General features: G+C 31.1%; 3 protein-coding genes and 1 pseudogene across 6 annotated transcripts; 2 read left to right on the top strand and 2 right to left on the bottom strand.

Moving 5' to 3' along the window:
* The first annotated feature begins 883 nt into the window (after positions 1 to 883).
* On the top strand, positions 884 to 3,692 carry LOC107605465 (tyrosine--tRNA ligase, chloroplastic/mitochondrial pseudogene; annotated as a pseudogene). 3 transcript variants are annotated; one of them, XR_015885814.1, is made up of 4 exons: positions 884 to 2,509; positions 2,651 to 2,744; positions 2,928 to 2,984; positions 3,611 to 3,692. The product of XR_015885814.1 is annotated as a tyrosine--tRNA ligase, chloroplastic/mitochondrial pseudogene, transcript variant X2 (transcript). The 3 variants fall into 3 exon arrangements; XR_015885813.1 differs by having other exon boundaries at positions 884 to 2,520; XR_015885815.1 differs by lacking the exons at positions 2,928 to 2,984; positions 3,611 to 3,692 and having other exon boundaries at positions 2,651 to 2,753.
* On the top strand, positions 2,810 to 5,751 carry LOC107605467 (G protein-coupled receptor 1). The gene is made up of 5 exons (XM_016307354.2): positions 2,810 to 2,830; positions 2,928 to 2,984; positions 3,611 to 3,754; positions 4,512 to 4,582; positions 5,646 to 5,751. The coding sequence occupies exons 1-5, from the start codon at positions 2,810 to 2,812 to the stop codon at positions 5,749 to 5,751; spliced, it is 399 nt and encodes a 132-aa protein (XP_016162840.2).
* A 1,047-nt stretch (positions 5,752 to 6,798) lies between these two features.
* Positions 6,799 to 7,619, bottom strand: LOC107648543 (copper transporter 5). The gene has a single exon (XM_016352367.3). The coding sequence runs from the start codon at positions 7,479 to 7,481 to the stop codon at positions 7,035 to 7,037; it is 447 nt and encodes a 148-aa protein (XP_016207853.1). The 5' UTR covers positions 7,482 to 7,619; the 3' UTR covers positions 6,799 to 7,034.
* A 12,185-nt stretch (positions 7,620 to 19,804) lies between these two features.
* Positions 19,805 to 20,793, bottom strand: LOC107648542 (uncharacterized). Its single transcript, XM_021105715.2, has 2 exons — positions 20,653 to 20,793; positions 19,805 to 20,467 (listed from the first exon to the last, which is right to left on the bottom strand). Exon 2 carries the CDS (start codon positions 20,449 to 20,451, stop codon positions 19,927 to 19,929), a length of 525 nt encoding a protein of 174 aa, XP_020961374.1. The 5' UTR covers positions 20,452 to 20,467; positions 20,653 to 20,793; the 3' UTR covers positions 19,805 to 19,926.
* Positions 20,794 to 21,190: the final 397 nt, after the last annotated feature.

The raw sequence follows: 21,190 nt of genomic DNA, 5'->3' as shown, positions 1-21,190 counted from the left end.
TACATAGTCATTAACAAATATTATTATTTTTTGTTAACAATAATTTATATCTATATTTATAGACGTTTTACACACAAAAACATATAATTTGTATTTATATTTACTAAAATTTTATACATATAAATCAATACAGTTTGTACCTATATTTTTTAGAATTTGTATATATAAATTAATAAAATTTATTTGTTAAAATAATTTAATATTTATACTGACTAAATAATGACCAAAATTACTAAAAGTTGCTAATTTCCAAAAAATTTTCATCGAATATTAGTTTACAAATGAATTAAAGAAAGTCATGTAACTCGCAAAGCCATTAACTTTCTAGATCACCACAGCTGGCCAAATTGCTTCCCCAATATAAAGATAAAATACTACATGTGTTGAAAGAAGAGTTATGTTATGGAAATATCTGTAAACTTAAATCTGTACATTATAATTCATTACAGATTGATCATTTCATTGTTAAAAAAAAAAAAGGATAATTTATATCCCTATAAAATTTATTCTTTTTGTATTTAATAATGAAATTCAGGTTATACAAATTTTGAAACTAAATGCTTGGAGTTTAAAATAAGAACAAATTGACTCAGAATAATATAAGATATGTTTAAAGAGAACATAAGATCTTAGTATTTTTTAATTTTTAATAGTCTATCTATTATTATAAAAATTAATTATTATATATTATATATATTTATATGTATTAGTTAATAATTTTTCATTATTTAAGTTAATTGAATACTATGCCTTTCAGTTTTAATTAACATAAACGTTTTTTCATTATTTTTGTGCCATGTGCGTTGTCGATGCACTAGTAATATACAATTTAGAGGTGGAAAGTGCAATTATGTGAATTATCCCATTAATATTAATATTGTTTATAAAAATGGAAGGAAGATAGAGATAGAGGAAGCAAACTCTGGCAGAGAGAAGCAGCAATGGCTTACATCTATGCTTCGACAAGAACTATCCTTTTCTTATCTCGCTCAACCACCAAACTCTCCCTTTTCCCTTTCAAACCCTCTTCTTCTTCTTCTTCTTCTTCTTCTTCTTCTTCTTCTTCTTCTTCTTCCCTCACTCTCCATTTCACCAGAACCAAATGCACTCTCCAACACCAACCTCAAACTCTGCTTCGCCGCAACGTCATCGAAGTCCTCGAAGAGCGCGGCCTCCTCGACTCCACCACCAATGACTCCGCCCTGAGATCCTCCGCAGCACCATCGCCGCCATCTTTCTCCGGGGCCGCTAATTGCCCGCCTTTGAAGGTCTACTGCGGCTTCGACCCCACTGCAGAGAGCCTCCACCTCGGCAACCTCCTCGGAATCATCGTCCTCTCCTGGTTCCACCGCTGCGGCCACCAACCCCTTGCCCTCATCGGCGGCGCCACCGCCCGCATTGGCGACCCCTCCGGCAAGTCACTGGAGCGGCCGGAGCTCGACGTTGCCACACTAGAGAGGAACACGGCAGGTATATCCCAAACTATCAAACAAATTCTAGGTCGCTCTCTGAATTCGAACTTGGAAGGTTCTAAGGTTGTGATTTTGAATAACTATGACTGGTGGAAAGAGTTTAGTTTGTTAGAATTTTTGAAGAATGTTGGTAAGTATGCTAGGGTTGGGTCTATGATAGCTAAGGAGAGTGTTAGGAAGAGATTGGAATCTGAACAAGGAATGAGTTATACTGAACTCACCTACCAGTTGTTGCAGGGATATGATTTCTTGTACTTGTTTCAGAATGAGGGTGTGAATGTTCAGATTGGGGGGAGTGATCAGTGGGGGAATATAACTGCTGGGACTGAGTTGATTCGGAAGATCTTGCAGGTCGAGGGCGCTTATGGACTTACATTCCCTCTTTTGTTGAAGAGTGATGGTACTAAGTTTGGAAAATCGGAAGATGGCGCGATTTGGCTTTCACCTGCGATGTTGTCACCTTACAAGTTTTATCAGTATTTTTTCACGGTTCCAGATGCAGATGTTATTAGGTTTTTGAAGATTCTCACGTTTTTGGATATTGAGGAGATAGTTGCATTGGAAGGGGAGATGAAGAAACTGGATTATGTGCCTAATACTGCTCAGCGCAGACTTGCTGAGGAAGTTACAAGGTTTGTTCACGGAGAGGAGGGTTTGACTGAGGCACTTAAGGCTACAGAAGCATTGCGGCCGGGATCTGAGACAAAGTTGGACTGGAAAACTATCGAGGGAATAGCTGAGGGTGTACCATCTTGTTCTTTGGCTTATGACAGTGTTTTGAACTTGTCATTGGTAGATCTTTCGGTCTCTTCTGGTTTGTTTGAGAGCAAATCTGCCGCGCGCCGCTTGTTGAAGCAAGGGGGTCTTTACTTGAACAATAACAGAGTGAATAGTGAAAATAAGAGGATCGAGGAAGCAGATATAGTGGATGGGAAAGTTCTCCTTTTATCTGCTGGCAAAAAGAATAAGGTGCTCGTCAGAATAGCATGACCGGGAATTCTTAGATAGCTGAATATTCTTTGATGACTATTTCACTTGTATGTCTGGGGTATGCATCTATAATGTATCAGCTTTATATATTGTTGTTTGAAAAATGGACTATTTGCAATAATATTTGTCTTCTGTGACTTTCTAATCATATTACTTCTAAGATTACTTTATTGAGCAATATCATGCAGATGTATGGCGTCATTATCTACCAATAGTTGGAGCGTTAGACTTCAAAATTTGTTCTTGATTTCAACTATCCTATTGCATCTTCATTGCTGAGAGGTGAGAGCTCATTTATCTGGGCTGCTATACTATATAATGGGTTCACATACTTCCAAGTTATACGCATGCTGAACAATGCAACCCGTGTATGTATCTAATTTTGCTGATTTTGTCAAACAAAGAAGAAACAACTTGTATAGCAAGTTTTTGAGACTATTTAATGTTTCTTGGCAAATTTTACAGATGGCAGTTGGTATGTCAGGCCAACCTTATGCATCAGATGCACGGGATAACATGAGGGTATGTTTGTTATTCCAACATTGAAAACAAATATCCATACTCAGAGAATGGAACCCAAAAAAATAAAAAATAACAAAGAGCTACAACAAAGATCCCTTTCAAACATAAAATAATCTTTGTACTGCAATTGGCAAGCATTAGAGGTAGACCATGGAGGAAATCATTATTTAATGGCTTGTTTATAGGACTCGGTTTATGATATGATGCAAAGGTATTGTTTGATCCATAAAGTATCTTGCATATATGCTTAGTGGGAAAAGGCTTGGTTATTGTTGTTGTATTGTATCTTGAGTCTTTTTCTGTTTTCTGTTCCGTGGATGATTAAATCACTCTAGGAATCTAGGGTAGCTTTTTTTCTGCTAATGTAGGAAATTTTCATGGAAAAGCTTTTCATGATTATGCATTTCCTTTTTCATTAATCTGAATTAAACTTTGCGCTGTCTTTATAATGTGCTTAGACTTCCACAAGCTTCACCACTTATATATATATATTGTTGGCTGGGATTTCATGATGACTAGATTTGTATTTATGCCTAAACTAATCGCTTAAGATGAAACTGTTGTTATTTTTTGAATCTACATTCTTATTGAAAAATACCTGAAGTATTTTCTATTTTATGTTACAGGCTCTAAATCGCTGGGGATACTATCCACTGATTCTAATAGGATCATGGGCTTTTGGAACCATTAACCGTATTCATGATTTCTTTGAACCCAACCATAAGATCTTCTGGCTCTCATTTCTAGATGTCGGAATGGCTTCTCTTATGGTATCAACCAGTAACCATAGTTTCAGATTTTCAATTTACTGTATGCTTTATAACTTATATCAAAACTTAACACATTTATCGTTCAAACAGAATAGTGCCATTTAGTAGGAAAAAGGCCTTGTTATTATAATTTGTCTGTTCCATCCATTTTCTAGCACCCATTTCTGGGCATTTTTACTTTTCAAACAATCGGGCATATTTTGTGTTCCCTTCATTCTTGTCAATAACAGATCAAATGCTTTATTCAATTCATAACCCAATACATCTGAGTACAACTTATTCAAAATTGAGGAAATATTTAAAGTGAAAAAATATAAAATCCATTCAAGGATGTGCTTCCAACTACCTTGCATACATTAACAAGTGTGCGCTTCTGACTTTACTGGCCTTATAAGAGGTACTGGTTACCTGATTACTATGATAATTGAAAACATTGATTTAAATGTTGGTCAAGGTTTTCCAGTAGTTTGATATTGGTCAATGATTCTTTTTTTTTTTTTGGTAACTTTTTGTTAATTAATGTTGTGAACTCCAGTGATAGTCTAAAATAGTTTTTATTTATAATTTACACAAGTGCATCACATGGTAATGATATCACATTTAATCACTTTCCAGTTTGCTGCAATATTATATGCTTTTCCTCTTAATTTGTTGCCATCCCTTAGTGATATCATTAGAAGTGGTACCATCAACTGCAACATCATGAAAAGTTATGATGAATGTAGCTAATTTTTTCACTTTTCTCTCTTTATTGCAGGGCCTCTTTAATTCAATTGCATATGGCCTTAATTCTTCTGTTCGTCGAGCAATTTGTGAAAGAGTGGACAAGTAAGTGCCTATTTTATATTCTAGGAGAGATTCCAGGAAAATTATTTGATATCTCTTCTTAGTCTCATTGACGTTAAAGGCCACTGTAACTGTAATATCCTTTCCACTTGACTTGGTGTCAATTTTAACTTGTGCATTTTTTTTACTGCTAGGTTTAACCATAATGATGTTATGGGTGTTGGACAGGGAAAGGAAAAGGAGAGAATATAGGGACAATAGTACTAACGTGTGTGTTTTATCTATAAAATAATTTTAATTTGTCTGATATTGATGTGATATGTTGTCATGTATTTAAAGACAAATTACTAATCCATAATCATATAAATAATTGACTACTAATCCTAATTAAATACGAAAATAAATTACAGAATATAAACAATTATGAAAAGTACTCGTAAGATTATCTATAAGATACAACCAGGATATTATGAGATGTTTCATGCAGCTTCCTACTTAAGCTATATTTTACTATGGTTTGAGACTAAGATGAAAAACGAGGCTAGAATGTCTAGGACTAAGATGATAGGGTGAAAGCACGGGGGACTGACGGAGAAAGTTGTACCCAACAGTAGTCACCAATAAAAAATTCTTACCTAAAGACAAAAATTGAGGAATGTTTGACCATATATCCATAAGATTTCCAGTGCTTGTATAAGACTTAATGTTTGCCAGTTATAAACTACAAAGAAATCAAGTTTAGTATTCCAGTGAGGATGTGACTTTGGGCAAGTATACGCATTTGAAAAGATGGGATCACAAAACACAAATAGATGCATTATAGAGAAAGTTGGGATCTTGTGAAACAAATGGTAGAATCTTGTGTTAAATGGTTTGGGCATTTCTGGAAAAGGCTTATAGAAGTCCTAATAAGGAGGGCAAATCAAATAAAGGGCTCTTTAATGGTTAAGAGACAGAAGACAGAAAACCAATATTTAAACTGTCAAAAGAAACAGATGTCAAAGGTTTAAATTCAAATATGATCTATGTAATCAACCCAGCTGGGCAAGGTTTACTTCCTTTTATAATTTTAAACATTGATATTGTTTTTATGTTTTTCTGCCAGGTATTGGCCTGAGGGTCTTAAGAGATGGCTCCCTATCAATTTCAAGTACAAGGCCTTAACGCAAGAAAGTGAACTAGTATTGTTAAGTACTGATGGTCAGCGATAATGAATGTGGATGCTTTTCGTCCTCCATGCCATGTTTTGACTCTCTTTCATTCTTGCGAGATGCCGTTTTCCATAGACAACAGAGGATCTTTTGATGTCATTGATTCCAGACTATTTGTTCGGATGCTTCTTTAGTTATGTGAATCATGTAGTTCACATTCACATTATGAATTTTGTACCAACGACGAGGATCCCTCTTAAAGAAATCAGAGGGAGTTCATGTGGAATCTGGGTTTTGAAGCTGTTATCCTCAAACGAAACACCCTCACTTGAAGTTCAGGAAGTGCATTTTTTTCTCCCAATGTTTCTCCCTGTGATTCATCTTTAACAAGCCTAGATGCTAACTGTTCCCGTTTGTGCCATTGTATTTCCTCAGGTTTCTGCAAATAGTGATTGCCTAATTTTTGTTGTTGCTATCAAGGATAAGGTGCACCTTCAGATTGTTTACAAATTGCTGGACATTTTTTTTTTTTACTTCCAAATATGTTGGATGTATAGAAAAGTACTTTTCAGAGTGAAATCCGCGTCTATATTGTTGTGTTACCCCTTTGATCTTCCTTATTCCTACTGTAATTTATACTAAGTAGGGCCATTAAGTTTGTACCTGCTCAACAGAATAAATACCTCTTCCCGACGATGAAGACATAGAGGGGTCATGAACTCATGATCCAAAAAAAGAGATGGAGGTGGATCTTTAAAAGTTAAAAACTAGATTAACCCACAACCAAAGGGAGGGTTTAAAAAAACGTTTTATTTTACTATAATCAGTGTAAATTTTTTTATACAATTGTCCAAATCATATTTTGACTGCAATATCCACTGCTATCGAGATGCATGTGCATTAGTTTCACATCAACAATTATCTTGCCCTTGGTAAAACATCTAAAGAATTACAACACATAAGCAATGTTCCTCTGCTCAATGCCTCAATATATGGTCCAACCAAAAATCCAAAACAACAAAAGCAATTAGACCCTAAACAAACACAATTCAGAATCTAAAATGTTGCTACTCTTATTAGCACTTCTCCATGATCCCAAACACATAATTCAGAATCTTAAAAGTGGCTACTCTTATTAGCACTTCTCCATGATCGCAAACAATACAGTTTATTTATCAACTCAACATCAGCACAACAAAAAATACAAAAAAGGAAAAGAAAAGTATCTTATCTCACAAATCACAGTGATTGATTAAACTCAATGAATAAAAAAAAATTGGAAACTCGCATGCTTATCTCTATAAGAAGTTGATAATTGATAAGTTTGACTATATTATATTAAATTAAGCACAAGCACAAGTCCTATCACCAACACCACCAACATCATCTTCAAAAACCTCACTCCTAAATAACAAGTACCCAATTGAGAGCCCCAAAACAATGGCCACAAAAACCCCACCATTGAAGGACATAATAGCAAGCATTAATAAGTACCCGATCCCAGAATTCACACCAAAAAGAACCGATCCAATCAACTTCCCACCCAACTTCGCCTTATCCCTTGAAATCTTCCACCCCATAAGTGGTGTCTGAATAGCCGCCGCCACAGGTGGCAGCCTCCTCTCGCCGGCGAGTCTCAGGCGAATCCTTCGATTCTCGAGATACTGGTAGAGTGCAGCCACCACAAGGCAAGCGAGTAGACTCATTGAGTAACTCAGCCATGACTCGGTCTTCCATGAATCGAAGAGAAGTGTTACCTTCTTGCCCCAATACAATGTCATATGCATCATCTTCTTTATCTCTTTTTTTTTATAGAACTTAATTAATCAAACTTATCAGAACAAAGAAGAGTGAGAATAATGAAAAGAATTTGTGAAGAATAGAAGAGCAATAGAGGAATAATAAATAGAAATAGAAATTAGCGTGCTTTGATTTTGAAGGTCCGTGGTTTTTTGAAATTATTCACGAAACTTCAAGGTTCAAGACATTTTTTGTTTGGTTTGGTTCGTTACTTTGTTACTATTTTTTAGTGTGAAAACTGAAAACTCAGCCAACTCAACACGTAAAATTAATAATTAAGAGTCGTTAAATAATTTAAATAAATTGTAATTATTAAAAATTTTTATTATTTTTTATCGGTATTTGATTTATAATTTGTTGATATAATATAATCTGCAAAATAATTACATTGGATATGATTCTATCCACATATTTGTGGATTCTCACTAAATAATAAATAATATATATTGTATCTATATTCTATTTCAATTAATAACTATTATGTATATGTTATATTATTTTTTTTAATATTTAAAATAGGTTGATTTTTAATATTATATAAAAAATATATTTAAACAAATGAAAAAAATTATTAGAATGAAAAATATGTTTTATTGGCTCCTTTTATAAAAATATTTTTTTAATATATTTTTATTTTGCAAATATGAATTAGATTGGATACAAATATAAAAATGCGGATATTGAATTTGATCCAATTCGATAAATTTAGTGTGGATCAGATTATAATTTTGATTATATTTGATCCAATCTACAAACAATCTTAATGATTAGAAAAATACCATCCTGCTTTTGGCTCGATGCTTTGGTTGAGTTGATTTAGCGCTTCCAAGGGCATCCACGGAATTTCAAAGGATGCTGAAATCCAATTTAAATACTGAAATAAATTAAATTTGGAATATGGTTAAAAAGAAATGTTAGAGAGTTAGTAGAATTTATTATTTTTTGTCAACAGTTAGTTAATAATATTAAAAGTATAAACTAAAAATATATTGTTAGATTGCTAAACTAAAATAGTTAGATTGGTGACCAAAATACTAACAAAAAACAATAAATTTTTAGCTTTTCTCATAATTTAACTTTTACACACCATAAATCTAAAAGAGTTTTATATAATAAAATATTTTTATAAAATACACATTAAAAATGTGTAAAACAATATATATAATTTTGTGATTGATTTTTCGTATATATATTGTTATTCGATAAAAATATTAGCAATCGATGAGTAAATTTTAGATTAGTGATGTTTGTCGAAATCGAGGAGGAGATTCGATTGAATGTTTGTCGAGATCAAGAAAAAGATTCGACGGAAAGAGTTGGCAAGACAAACGTTTGTCTATATAAACTTGACAACAAGAAAGATTTGAATCGACTTTGATAGTGTTGTAATTCGACATGAAACTGAAGTCGACTTGATGGTAAAACAATTTCTGCAGAATGAAAAACGTAGCTAAAAAAATAGTTTTGGTTTATGCTTGGCGGAAACAGTTACTTTGTTGAGTTATTATCAGGTCGACAAATATCAGAAGAGAATTGATGAAAGATATTTATAAATAAGATGGCAAATAAAAATTTTGAGATTAAAAAATCTTTTCAAAAACACTTACACAAATTCTCACATCCCCAAACTTTCTGAAATTTTAGTCCAGAATTAATTTTTGTAGATTTTTTTTCATATTTTTTTTTTTTACAAATTCTGCACTTTATTACATTCATGCAATTTATCTTTTTCGTAAGTTTAATTTTAGTTATTTTACATTCTAAGTTTACTATTAATCTTTATTTATTGTTGCAACAAACTTTATATTCAGTCAAGTTTTATTTACATTAGAAGTATTTAATTTCGCAAAGTTAATTTGCTTTCTATTTATTAGTTTACCATTAAAAAAAAATCTTTTTTTTTTTTCATCATGGCAAAAAGAAAAGATTTTAATGTATGGTAAACTGGTATCTTAAAAAATTAGTAGATTTCGTTTCTAAATATTAGATTTTGAACCAACCTAAAACTTTTTTGCAAAATTCTTTCAATTCTAATTTGTAAAAAATCTGTTAAACACATATAATATTTTTAGAATGCAAAATTGTACTCGTATAATATAATAGTCTTGAGCAATTTTGCGGATTGTTGTGGCTGCTAAATAGCTTTCTACACTAATTTTCTAAAACTTGTGAAATTTTTATATAATACATCTAAAAAATATATCAGTCATATTACATATTTAAATTTTTTTGGCAATTAAGTTTAACTAACTTGGTCCAAATCCAACAAAAATCAATGTCATTAGTGAGAGCTAAAGGATTACTATGTGTTCATAACACACAGTAGAAAAAAAGAAAGTAATCCTAAAGATCTATTTTGTATTTAAATTTTATTCCAATAATTTAATATATAGATCAGATCTAAATACCTTTATAAACGCTTTAGTAAAAACTTTATTCTTTGATTATACGAAGGCGCTATGCGTATCCACACCGAGACCAACCTTTGCTGTCAATTCCTTGACCAATGGACATCTGATCTAAAATTAAGAAACCTCATGCAACTCTTTGCACGCCATAAAATTCTTCTCCAAGAATTAGGTTCACATACATTTATGTGCGTAGAGGTAAAGGAATAAAATTCTTTTGTTTTATTCTCATCTCCATCACATTCCTCTACTCTTGGCATACATATATATAGTATGAGATTTGTTACTGATTTTAAATTTGAATCTCAATTCAAATTTAAATCATATCATAAAATTCTAAAATTGAATCCTTCAAATTTATGAATCATATCATAACTCAATTTGAAACAGATTCAATTAGGATCTCATCCAAATTTAGAATTCAAATTTAGAAATAGAATAACCAATTATTCTCAAATCTCATTTAATATTCTCAATTATCATATTATTATTATATTCTTGGTGCTAGCAAAAAATATAATAATATGCCATCTGAATTAATATAATTATTTATTTGATCAAATCAAAATAATAATCAAATAATTTTACAGCAAAGATTAAAACACTCGTTAGTGTGTGACCCCATAGGTTCAATACTAAGCGAGTAGTAAATTAATCATATTAAATTTACTATTAAGGTTGACATCTAGCAACACTCCTCAACGACCCGATAGTATGAAGTAATATATTTTTACTAAGAACCTCAGAAGAACAAAGTATAATTCCTTCCATCTTTCTAGCTCTTGGTTAACCCTTAGAGTATGGTTTAATTGTCAAATTCTAACTTGTTACCATTATTATAATGAACCGTGAATGACCTAAGAAACTCATTTCTTCATTCATTCAATCCCCTTGACCAAGGTTTTATTCGTCTCAGTCATTATAATCATAGAGCTCAAACTCTTTACCGAGAGTTGACGGATTCCTTATTGATTAATCATTAATTCTACAAGTATTTAAATCATACCCAATATCCATTCAACTAGAACCCTAGGGTATTAGGTGTCCGGGATCAAAGTATAATAAATACATTATTAATTACTATGACAGTCGCAGGTCAAAGGAAACTCTATTACTATGTTCATCTTGAGAATATCCTATTGACAAATATACGGTAATTATAACCATTAGGAATTCCCAAAGTGAGTCAGTTCAATGGTTATATCTCTATATGCACCATCTATATATATAATTTAATAAATGAGAACTATTAATATTCATCCGATGAAGACCATTATATATATATATATATATATATATATATATATATATATATATATATATATATATATATATATTATTAATGTCATTTTTTTAATAATCCTATGACCAAGAACAATTTAGATTAAATTATAAAAGATTCATCTATCAATATTGTGATCACTATCACAATGATAAATCTCTAAATTTAATCAAGGACGTTATTATATTAACATTTTAATATAATAACAATAACAAATTATTTGACACATGATTGATTGGATTGTGGTCATACTCCTTATTCCTAACAAGAGCATAGTTATACGCTCCAATTTCTCAACTTCTTCTTTGCATTTCTCTTTGCGTTCATTTTTTTTCTTTGTGTTCTTTTATTGTTGTTGTTATTGCTGCATTTTTCTTTTCTTTTCCTCCTCCTCTTCCTGATGATTTTACAGTATTATGTATTTTTTTTTCTTTGTTTGATTTTTTCTTATTTTTATTCTTGTTAAGAGGATAAAACAAGAAGAATTATAAGAAGATAAAATAAGAAGGAGAAGATGAACAAAAGAAGAAAAAAAAGATCATGATGATAAAGAAGAACAAGAGAATGATGAGTTTTGAGTTATATATAATTTGTCAGAAAATAATACCGAAATTTTTAAGTGTGACACAAAAATTTTTCAGTTTTGACACTGAAATTTTTTAACTGTGACACAAATTTTTGTTAAGGAAATAAAACAAGAATTATGGAGGAGGAGGAGTTTTAAATTATGAAAAATTATCAAAAAATAATATTAAATTTTGTTTTTCTCCTCTTTCTCATGTGTTGTAGTTATTTATTCTTTTTTGTTTGAGTTTTTTTATTCTCTTAAGAGAATAAATAAAAAAATTATTAGAAAATAAAATAAAAAAGAGAAGATGGTAAAAAAATAATAAAAGAAAAACAATAAAAAAAAGAGTTTTCAATTAAAACATATAAAATTCATAACAAACTCGCGATTTAATAGGCATATCAAAGTAACATTTTTTTTTACAATAAGATGTTTTTACTACATGCAGTTTGAATTAATTTAGATGATATAATATTAAATTGTTACGATTTAAATTATGAGACTTGTTATATATATACAAGTCTATATAAATTAATCCAAATTCAACAAAAATTATCCTTAATTTAGAGAGCGTCTAAATACGTACTTTCTCAACTTTGAATAGCGTAAGATAAGAAACGGTTTGTTCTTCTTCAATGTTTATATTTCACATTCTTTGTATTCCTTATTCTTTTTCTCCTTCTTCGTGTGTTTCATTTTTATCGTGGTTTTTTTAATTATTGTTATTGTTGCTACATTTTTTTTCTCTTTCTCTTTCTATTGATTTTGCAACATTATGTATTTTTTTCTTTTTTAATTTGTTTGATTTTTTCTTCCAAAAAGAATTATAAGAAAACGAAATAAGAAGATGAGGAATGAAGAAGAAGCAGTAGAAGATGAGGAAGAGAAAGAGGAAGAGTTTTGAATTATGCAGAACTTATCAGAATAAAAATACACCCAAAACTCTTAAAATACACCAAAATATCTTCGTATTACACCAAAATATCTTCGTTTTATACTCAAATTTGCTGCAAATACAGAAAAATATTTCCTCTAATGTTGCATTTTTCTTCTTTCTTTCCTTATTTCTTTCTTTTTTTAGTTAAATGAATGTAAGTTCATCGTCTTCCAAGTAATTTTGCAGCATTATGTGTTTTTTTTTTTGTTTGATTTTTTTTTTATTTTTATTCTTGTTAAGAGAGTAAAACAAGAAGAAACTTGAGAATGTAAAACAAAAAGGAAAAGATGAATAAGAAAAAAAGAAGAAGAAGAAGATGGTGATGATGATGAAAAAAAAGAAGAAGCAGCAGAAAATGAGGAGGAGGAAGAGGAAGAGTTTTGAATTATGTAGAACTTATCACAATAAAAATACAACTAAAATTCTTAAATTACACCCAAATATCTTCGTGTTACACCCAAATTTGCTGCAAATACAGAAAAATATTTCTTCTAATGCTGCATTTTTTCTTCTTTTTTTTCTTATTTCTTTCTTTCTTTTAGTTAAATGAATGTAAGTTCATCCTCTTTCAAATAATTTTGCAGCATTATGTGCTTCTTTTTATTCTTTGTTTGATTTTTTTGTTTTTATTCTTGTTAAGAGAGTAAAACATGATGAAACTTGAGAAGGTAAAACAAAAAGGAAAAGATGGATAAGAAAAAAAGAAGAAGAAGATGGTGACGATGATGAAAAAAAGAAGCAGTAGAAGATGAGGAGGAGGAAGAGAAAGAGTTTTGAATTATACAGAACTTATCAGAATAAAAATACACTCAAATTCTTAAAATACACTCAAATATCTTCATTTTACACCCAAATTTGCTGCAAATATAGCAAAATAATTCTTCTAATACTACATTTTTTTCTTCTGAATTGAACCACACCTCAGTCACTTGATTGGATTCAAAACAATAATCTAAACCTGAATTATTCATTATCTTCAACAACGAGATAATTGATGATAGAGGAGAAAGAGAAAAATAATAAAGAAGAAAAATAACGAGGAACGTGCAGTAATAACAACAAGAAGAAGAATGTGCAGTAACGGCATGAAGCGCGTGAATATAAATGACTTGTAAAGACTTATATGGAAAAAACGCTTGTATATGAAGTAATAGCTCATCCGAATTTTAAATTTAAAAAATATTATTATTGAAAATTTTATATTGTCAAAGTTTTCCTTAAAAAATTTAATTTAAATCACATGTCATCCAAATTTAAATTTTGAACCCTAAACCATTTATCACGTAAGGAATTCGAATAACTAACGTTAGCCACATGGAACAAACTAAATTTGGACAACATATAATTTAAATTAAAATTGTTTAGAAAACCTTTAACAATTTAATTATGAAAAGAAAATAAACTGAAAATGATTGAGAGTTGGATTCTTGGTGCTTGTCTTTTGCTGAATCAGTGAAACATACATAATCTGCTCCTTCTATTGCTATTGACTGGAGTCCACTGAAAGTAAGAGCCAAACTCACTCACTCACTCACTTTTTAACTTTCTTATTATTAATTCTTATGTCATACTTTGGTTACTTTCTCCCTTTCTTGGTGAGCTTTTCATTCTTTTCCCCAAACCAAATGTGGTGCGGTAAACACAACCATGTCAATATAATTAGGTGTGACAGCACAAGAAAACAATACATACATTATTGTAATGTAGTACATATTATTTATGGCTAAAAATAGTTGACATAATTGAGAAGCATTACCCGTGTTTTATGTTGATATGTATTCGATTTACAATATTTAATATGACGAATATTTTTAGTAAATTAAAGGTTAGGCAACAAAATCAATTCCTAATATCTGAAATGATAATATATATGATATTTTTCACCAATTTTTTTCTATATTTAAATATTTAACTTTGCGGATTAAGTTTTACTCAATATTCAATCCACTTTCGAGACTAACTCGAACTTGGTATTTTGGTGAATAATATGTAATTAAATATTTCTGTAAATAATTAACTAAGCTTAATTGAGTGGTTAATTGACTTGTTCGCTTAAACAAATATCAGAATTTAAATATTATATTGTATATGATGTATTATGTAGCAATCTATTGGACCCTTAAATCGAGTTTAAATCTATGATAAATTAGTTCTTCACCTATTCATAGCCCTCTATTTTATATCCATAGGATGGTGAGTGTAAACCATTATTAATTTCTAAATCTAGAAACTTAGAGGAGATATCATTCCGACAGTTACGTGAAACAGTGATTTGGGTCTGAACGTGAGACCCACACTCTTTATGAGGTAGCATTTGACTTGTTCTGCCGATGTATCGCCGTCTGAGTTCCTCATGAGGAGATGGGAGGTGGTACATGCAAGGGACTCCGATATTTAAGTTAGCAATGATTTTAGACAAGTTTTTAGTAGATTAGAATGTGAATATACTTAAGGGATGTCAATATATTTATAGTAGAGACAACAACTAACTTTTCTAGAGAAATTCTATCTTTTTTGGTAGATGACCATTCCCTTCATCTTGAGAGTTTGTTGGGATTTATCTTTTAGGTGAGATAGAAATAATAATAAAGATTTGAGGAGACAGTTATTTATTTTGGACAAGTAAAAATGATCTTTTTTGTTATGTTTGACTTCTTAAAAAGATCGAGTAAATGATAAATGACTTTTTTATTTTTATTGGACCTGATTTTTTATTTTGAGATAGAATATGATGAACAGATATAATCTTATTTAATTCCGCGTATAGTTCCGGTTTAGAAATATGATATATCTTCAAAGATTTGATCCCATATCGGATGTAATTATAGTCGAGCCGCCGGTATGACGGACGGGCCATGATAAAGCTTCACCCGGACCAAACGGAAAAAACCTTTTGGTCTTAAACAGAACAAGTATATATATAAATGTGTGAATTCTGAATTAGGATGAACAATAATGAACTTGCATTGTTACTTGAATCTTATGAAGAAAGCAAAGCACAAGAGTGGCTAGGCATGCACCACAGTGGCGATAAGATTTTTGACTTGTTTTGTATGAAACATATCCTTAGCCTCAAGAAGGTCCTAGCACTTTCCAAGTTGTTGCTATGGTGGGTCTAACTTTGTACGGATTCTTTCCGATAACTCATTGTTACACAATGACCCCATTTTATTGGCATCTTCTATTCTATGATACAACACAATTTTTCCATGTGCCTAACTATCACAAGCAATAGGGACCCCATCACACTTAGATATTTTTTTCTTCCATTTCTTGTATTGTTCTTGTTCTTTTATGTTTTATGCCTAGTCAAACATAGTAAATGGGTGAAGCTGAAGGCATTTATTTCTTGGCTATCATACCTATGTTCTTCTAAAATTTTGCAAAGGAAAAGATATCAGTAAGAATGGTCCATATATGAAATTGATTTGTGAACATGCATATCATAAATAAGTTAAAAAAGTTCCATTGTCTTTTTGTCGTCTTGCCAGAAGAGTAATATAAAAATATATTATATTTCAAACTATATAGAGTGATAAAGCCTATGTTGCCTATGGTAGTAAAGTCCGGTGGTTATAATAGTTATAATTATAGTAGGTGTATTAAAATAAGGGATAAGTACGATTTTAGTTCCTAACGTAGAGGTCGAAAATTTATTTTGTTTTCAGCCTTTTTTTTGCTATAAAATGGTCCCCAAGATTTCAGTTTGTTTTAAAATCGTCTTTTTTACCAAATTTTTTATTTTTATTATCAAATTATCTCTAACTAAAAAAATTATAAAATAAAATAAAAAAAGAAAGGGACGCAGGGGGAGGGGAGAAAGAGAAGCGAGAGGGGGTGTTGTTTCGGGAGGAGGGGAAAGGGGGAAGGGGGAAGGGGGAAGAGGGGGAAGGTCGCCCGCCGCAGCCGCTCCACACCGCCGTAGCCGCTCTACGCCGCTTCTTTCTTCCTCAGCAAATACACAGCGCCGCCGAGACGGGGGAGGGGGGAGAAAGAGAAGCGGGAGGGGGTGTTGTTTCGGGAAGAGGGGGAAGGAGGAAGGTCGCCGCCACAGCAACTCCACACCGCCGCAGCCGCTCCACGCCACTGCTCCTCCACGCCGCTCCTTTCTTCCTCAACAAAAACACAGCGCAGCCGAGACGGGGGGAGGGGGGAGAAAGAGAAGCGGGAGGGGTGTTGTTTCGGGAAGAGGGGGAAGGAAAAAGGGGGAAGGGGAAAGGTTGCCGCCGCAGCAGCTCCACACCGCCGCAGTCGCTCCACGCCGATGCTCCTCCACGCCGCTCCTTTCTTCCTCAGCAAATACACAGTGCCGCCGACAAGAGAGGATCGAAGTCCTCCACAGCGCCGCGACCACCACAGCACCCTCCTCGTGGCGATTTGTACTCCGCCAACACCACATCGCCGTTCACCGCCGCAGCCCCTCCTCTCCACCACCACCGCAACCCTTTCTCTCTGTTTCAATTTTTTATTCCTTTTTTTTTAATTTTTCAGATTCAAAGGATTCCATTGTTGTTATTGTTGATGATGCTTCTGATTGTTTCTGTTTATTCCTTTTATTTCATTGTTGTTGTTGATGCTTTGGTTGCTTCTGCTTCTGCTTCTGCCTGTTTTTGCTTCTGCCTGCGCTTGTGCTTCTGGTTGAGGAAGAAGAGGGGAGGGAGGGGGTATTTTTGTCCGAATGACTATTTTAAAATAAACTGGAATCTTGGGGACCATTTTGTAGCGAAAAAAAGGTCGAGGATAAAATAAATTTTCAACCTCTACGTTAGGGACCAAAATCGTACTTATCTCTTAAAATAACTAATATAGTTTATTAAGCATGAATACTTTGATGAGTTATTGTGTGTGTAGGCCAGATAATTTTAAACATGATACTTATTATTAATATTTATTTTAACATGTGTGTCTTCTGTTTTTAACCGTTTCTTAATAAAAAATAAAAGATTATTTTTTAAATACGTTTAAACATACCTAAATATCATCACATATCAGCATATCGAATCTTATTCGTAATATGTATTTTTAAAATGAATCTAAAAATAGTATATATTATTATTTATTAAAACAAAAAATATTTAAATATTTTATATAATTAAAAAAGATATTAAAAATAGTTAAAAATTAATTTATTTTTTAATATCAATAAAATATCATTACAATTTATTTAAAAGATAATTTATATTTATGTATATATTGTGTCCCTATGTCTTATTATAAGAATTTAAAATTTATATGTCTACATGTTCTATATTATGTCGTGTCTCATGTTCGTGTCCATATTCATACATCATAACTACTAGTATACAATACACATTAAAATATAAAATATATTAAAATTAAATTAAATTATGCATGTATTTATAATGGCTGATATTAGTAGTTAATTTTATTATACAAATAATATTTTTGTAATAGTTATAGTGCTTTAATTTATAAAGTATTATTAAAATTAACATAATATTTGTTTATTATTTAACAAGTTTTTAATTTAAATAATAATTTCTTTTATCAAAATATAAGAAAATAATAATTTTAATTTTAATAATATTTATCTAGTCACCATAATTATAGACATTATAGACTCTACCATATAAAATAGTTTATTAATGAGTCATTTATTTTTCATTTTCATTTTCCTTTTCATATGTACAGGCATTCTGTGTGTGTTGAATATAAAATAAAAACGTTTTGTTTGTCGTTTTTTTTTTCAAAAAAGAGATGATTAATTATATGATACATAAGAACACATGACTATATTTAATGCAGTTGTATATCAACATGAATATTAGCATGATAATACGTAGAGTTAGTCAAGAGAGATAGCAAAGTTGACAAATACTAAGTATATTCGAGTCTTCTCTACTATTATTTATTAGGAGAATTTTTCGTAGGTGATTGAAAAAATAGTAAAGATTTACTAACAAATAAATATACTTCTAAGATTTCATAAAATGAACCAATAAAAGGAACGGAAATTTTTGCTCAAATGGAGATAGATAATCAAAAAGCGACATTTAGATTGAAGTCGCTATGGAAGATTTATTTCTTCCAACTCAATCAATCCACTCAATCACAAATATCAAATTAAGAAAGACCAATAATTCAAAACCTAAACCATAATCCTAGAAACCAACGATCCTGAAAACATTACGTACGTAAGACAAGTAAAGAAACAATCACTGCTTATGATCTTCTTATGCGTCTTTTTTTTTTTTTAACTGGTTTTTATTAGGTAAACAAGATATTTTTATGAGTTAATAGTTAAATGAGTTCCTAAAAGATGATGTATTTTTTAAATTTGTCTCTTAAAAATTTTTTCAATTAAATTTATCCATCAAAGATTAAAATTAATCATATTTGTCTTTCAGTTATTTTATTAATAATAATTTTTGTCAATAATTAATATTATGAAACATTAATTGACAACATAACATATATGATATCTAATATGTCTAATTGAACTTTGACAAAATATGTTTGTAAAAAATTAAAAATATATTAATTAACATGCATATATGATATTTGACCTGTCTAATTGAATATTGGTTAAATATGTTTACGAACATCTATCAATTTAGTTATTTTTTTTAATTACATAAATTATATTTCTAATATGACCACTAAATTGATAAATTTTCATATATAGGATGTCATGTATAATATCAATCAACATTTCAAATTATCAATCATTGATGAAAATTATTAATGTAAATGACAAATATAATTAATTCATAATTTTAAAGGACTAATTGATTGATAACATCTTTTAAAAATGAATTTAAAAAATATTTTATGTTTCAAGATAATTTTACTATAAACCCATATTTTTATAATTAAGTTGAATTAAGTTTTTTTTTTTTATCTTCTTATATGTTTTTTTAAAATGATTTTTATTTGGCCAATAAGTTATTGTACTAACCCAGTTTAAACAAGTTCATAACTTATTTTTCCAAAAAACTTATATAATTTTCTCGTAATGTTGTAATATTTTTAAATACTTTTAGAGTAAGAAAAAAAAATTGTATTTTAACGTATGGTAACAACAGTGGTATTTTTTCTTCTTCTTCATGAGAAGACCCAAGAATAATTTTTAGAAAAAATAAAAAATGTCCCCAAAGTAAATATAATTGTAAAATTAAATGGAAAAAGAGACCAATTAACCCTAAATCATTTTGATAGAATATCAATCATTATGATTATTGATCTCCCTCTTTTGTAAGCTCCCAACAACAATGATTAATCACTCAGAAAGTGTCTGATCTTGAGAAGTAGTAGTAGTAGTTTTTGTTGTTGTTGGTTGTATGGTTGAGAAGCAACTTTGGGATCTACCTAGTGGCCTACAACCATTGAAACTGTCCTTCCTAGGAGAATCCAATGTCCTAAAGAGGATGTTCTTCATTGCAATTATGAATTCCTCAGTGGGGTTATTGGGTGGACTAATTGAAGACCTGAATTGTTGACAAAACTTCATGTGACTTCTAATTGCTTCATCCATTGTCATCATAATACTCTCATCCTCACTTTTGTTCTTTGATCTCAGCCGTTCTTCCTTCACTGCCTCACCACAAAGTCCGCAAATCCAACGGCCCTCGAAACGCTCCTTCACGCGCGTAATATACGCCTCCGTGCACTCCTCCACCAATCCACAACAACAGCATTTCACCGCCGAAACTGTCTCCACCTCCGTTGCCGCCGCCGCCGTCGTCGCACACTCAATGACCGATGGTGATTTTGCTTCTCTTTTAAGGATATTATCATTGGCCATTTCGTGAATGTGTACTCTAATTCAAATAAACACAAGCGACAATAATTTTAGGGTTAATTCTAAATCTTAAACGATAAATATTAAAGCATATATTTATATGAATAAATAAAAATAATAATTTTTAATTCTTTTTATTAATAAATTTTTGAAGAACAATGATTGAAAATTATATATACACAAATAACGTAACATGATAATTACCGTATCTAGAATGGATGAAACTGTGGAAGATAGATAATCCAATGAAGGATCTGAATGAAATTATGATAGGAAGAAAGAAGAAGGTATACGTCCCCAACTGAATGTTCTTATTAGCGGCAAAATAGAGAACCCAAAAGTCCCAAAAGGAGTGTAGTACTTTTCAGAACTCAGTTGAAGAATGGTACTTTAATTTTGAGAATTAATAGGAGAAATCTTTCTGCCTCTGTCTGTCTCTCTTGATCATGGTATATATAGCATTTGTATATAACTAAGATTTTGAATCTCTTTTCTGTTTTTTTTTTTTTTAGAGAAAAGGACAATTTAGTCCCTGACCTTTTAAGCCTCAGACATTTTCGTCCCTGAGCATTGGAAAATACATTTAAATTCCCGACGTTCCTGAAAATAAGACCGATCAGTCCCTCCGTCCATGAGCCACCCTTAGAGTGGACGGAAAATGCTGAGCTGGCTCCCCTATGCTTACCTGGCTCAACGGCGTTCCCACGTGGCACGTTAGTGGAATAGAGGTTTTAAAAACGGG

The sequence above is a fragment of the Arachis ipaensis genome, chromosome B6 (genome assembly GCF_059453495.1).
Source record: "Arachis ipaensis isolate K30076 ecotype BB chromosome B6, ASM5945349v1, whole genome shotgun sequence".
In the NCBI taxonomy this organism is placed as follows: domain Eukaryota; kingdom Viridiplantae; phylum Streptophyta; class Magnoliopsida; order Fabales; family Fabaceae; genus Arachis; species Arachis ipaensis.
The sequence above is the reverse complement of the archived record's forward strand: the minus strand, read 5'-3'. Positions and strand labels throughout refer to the sequence as shown.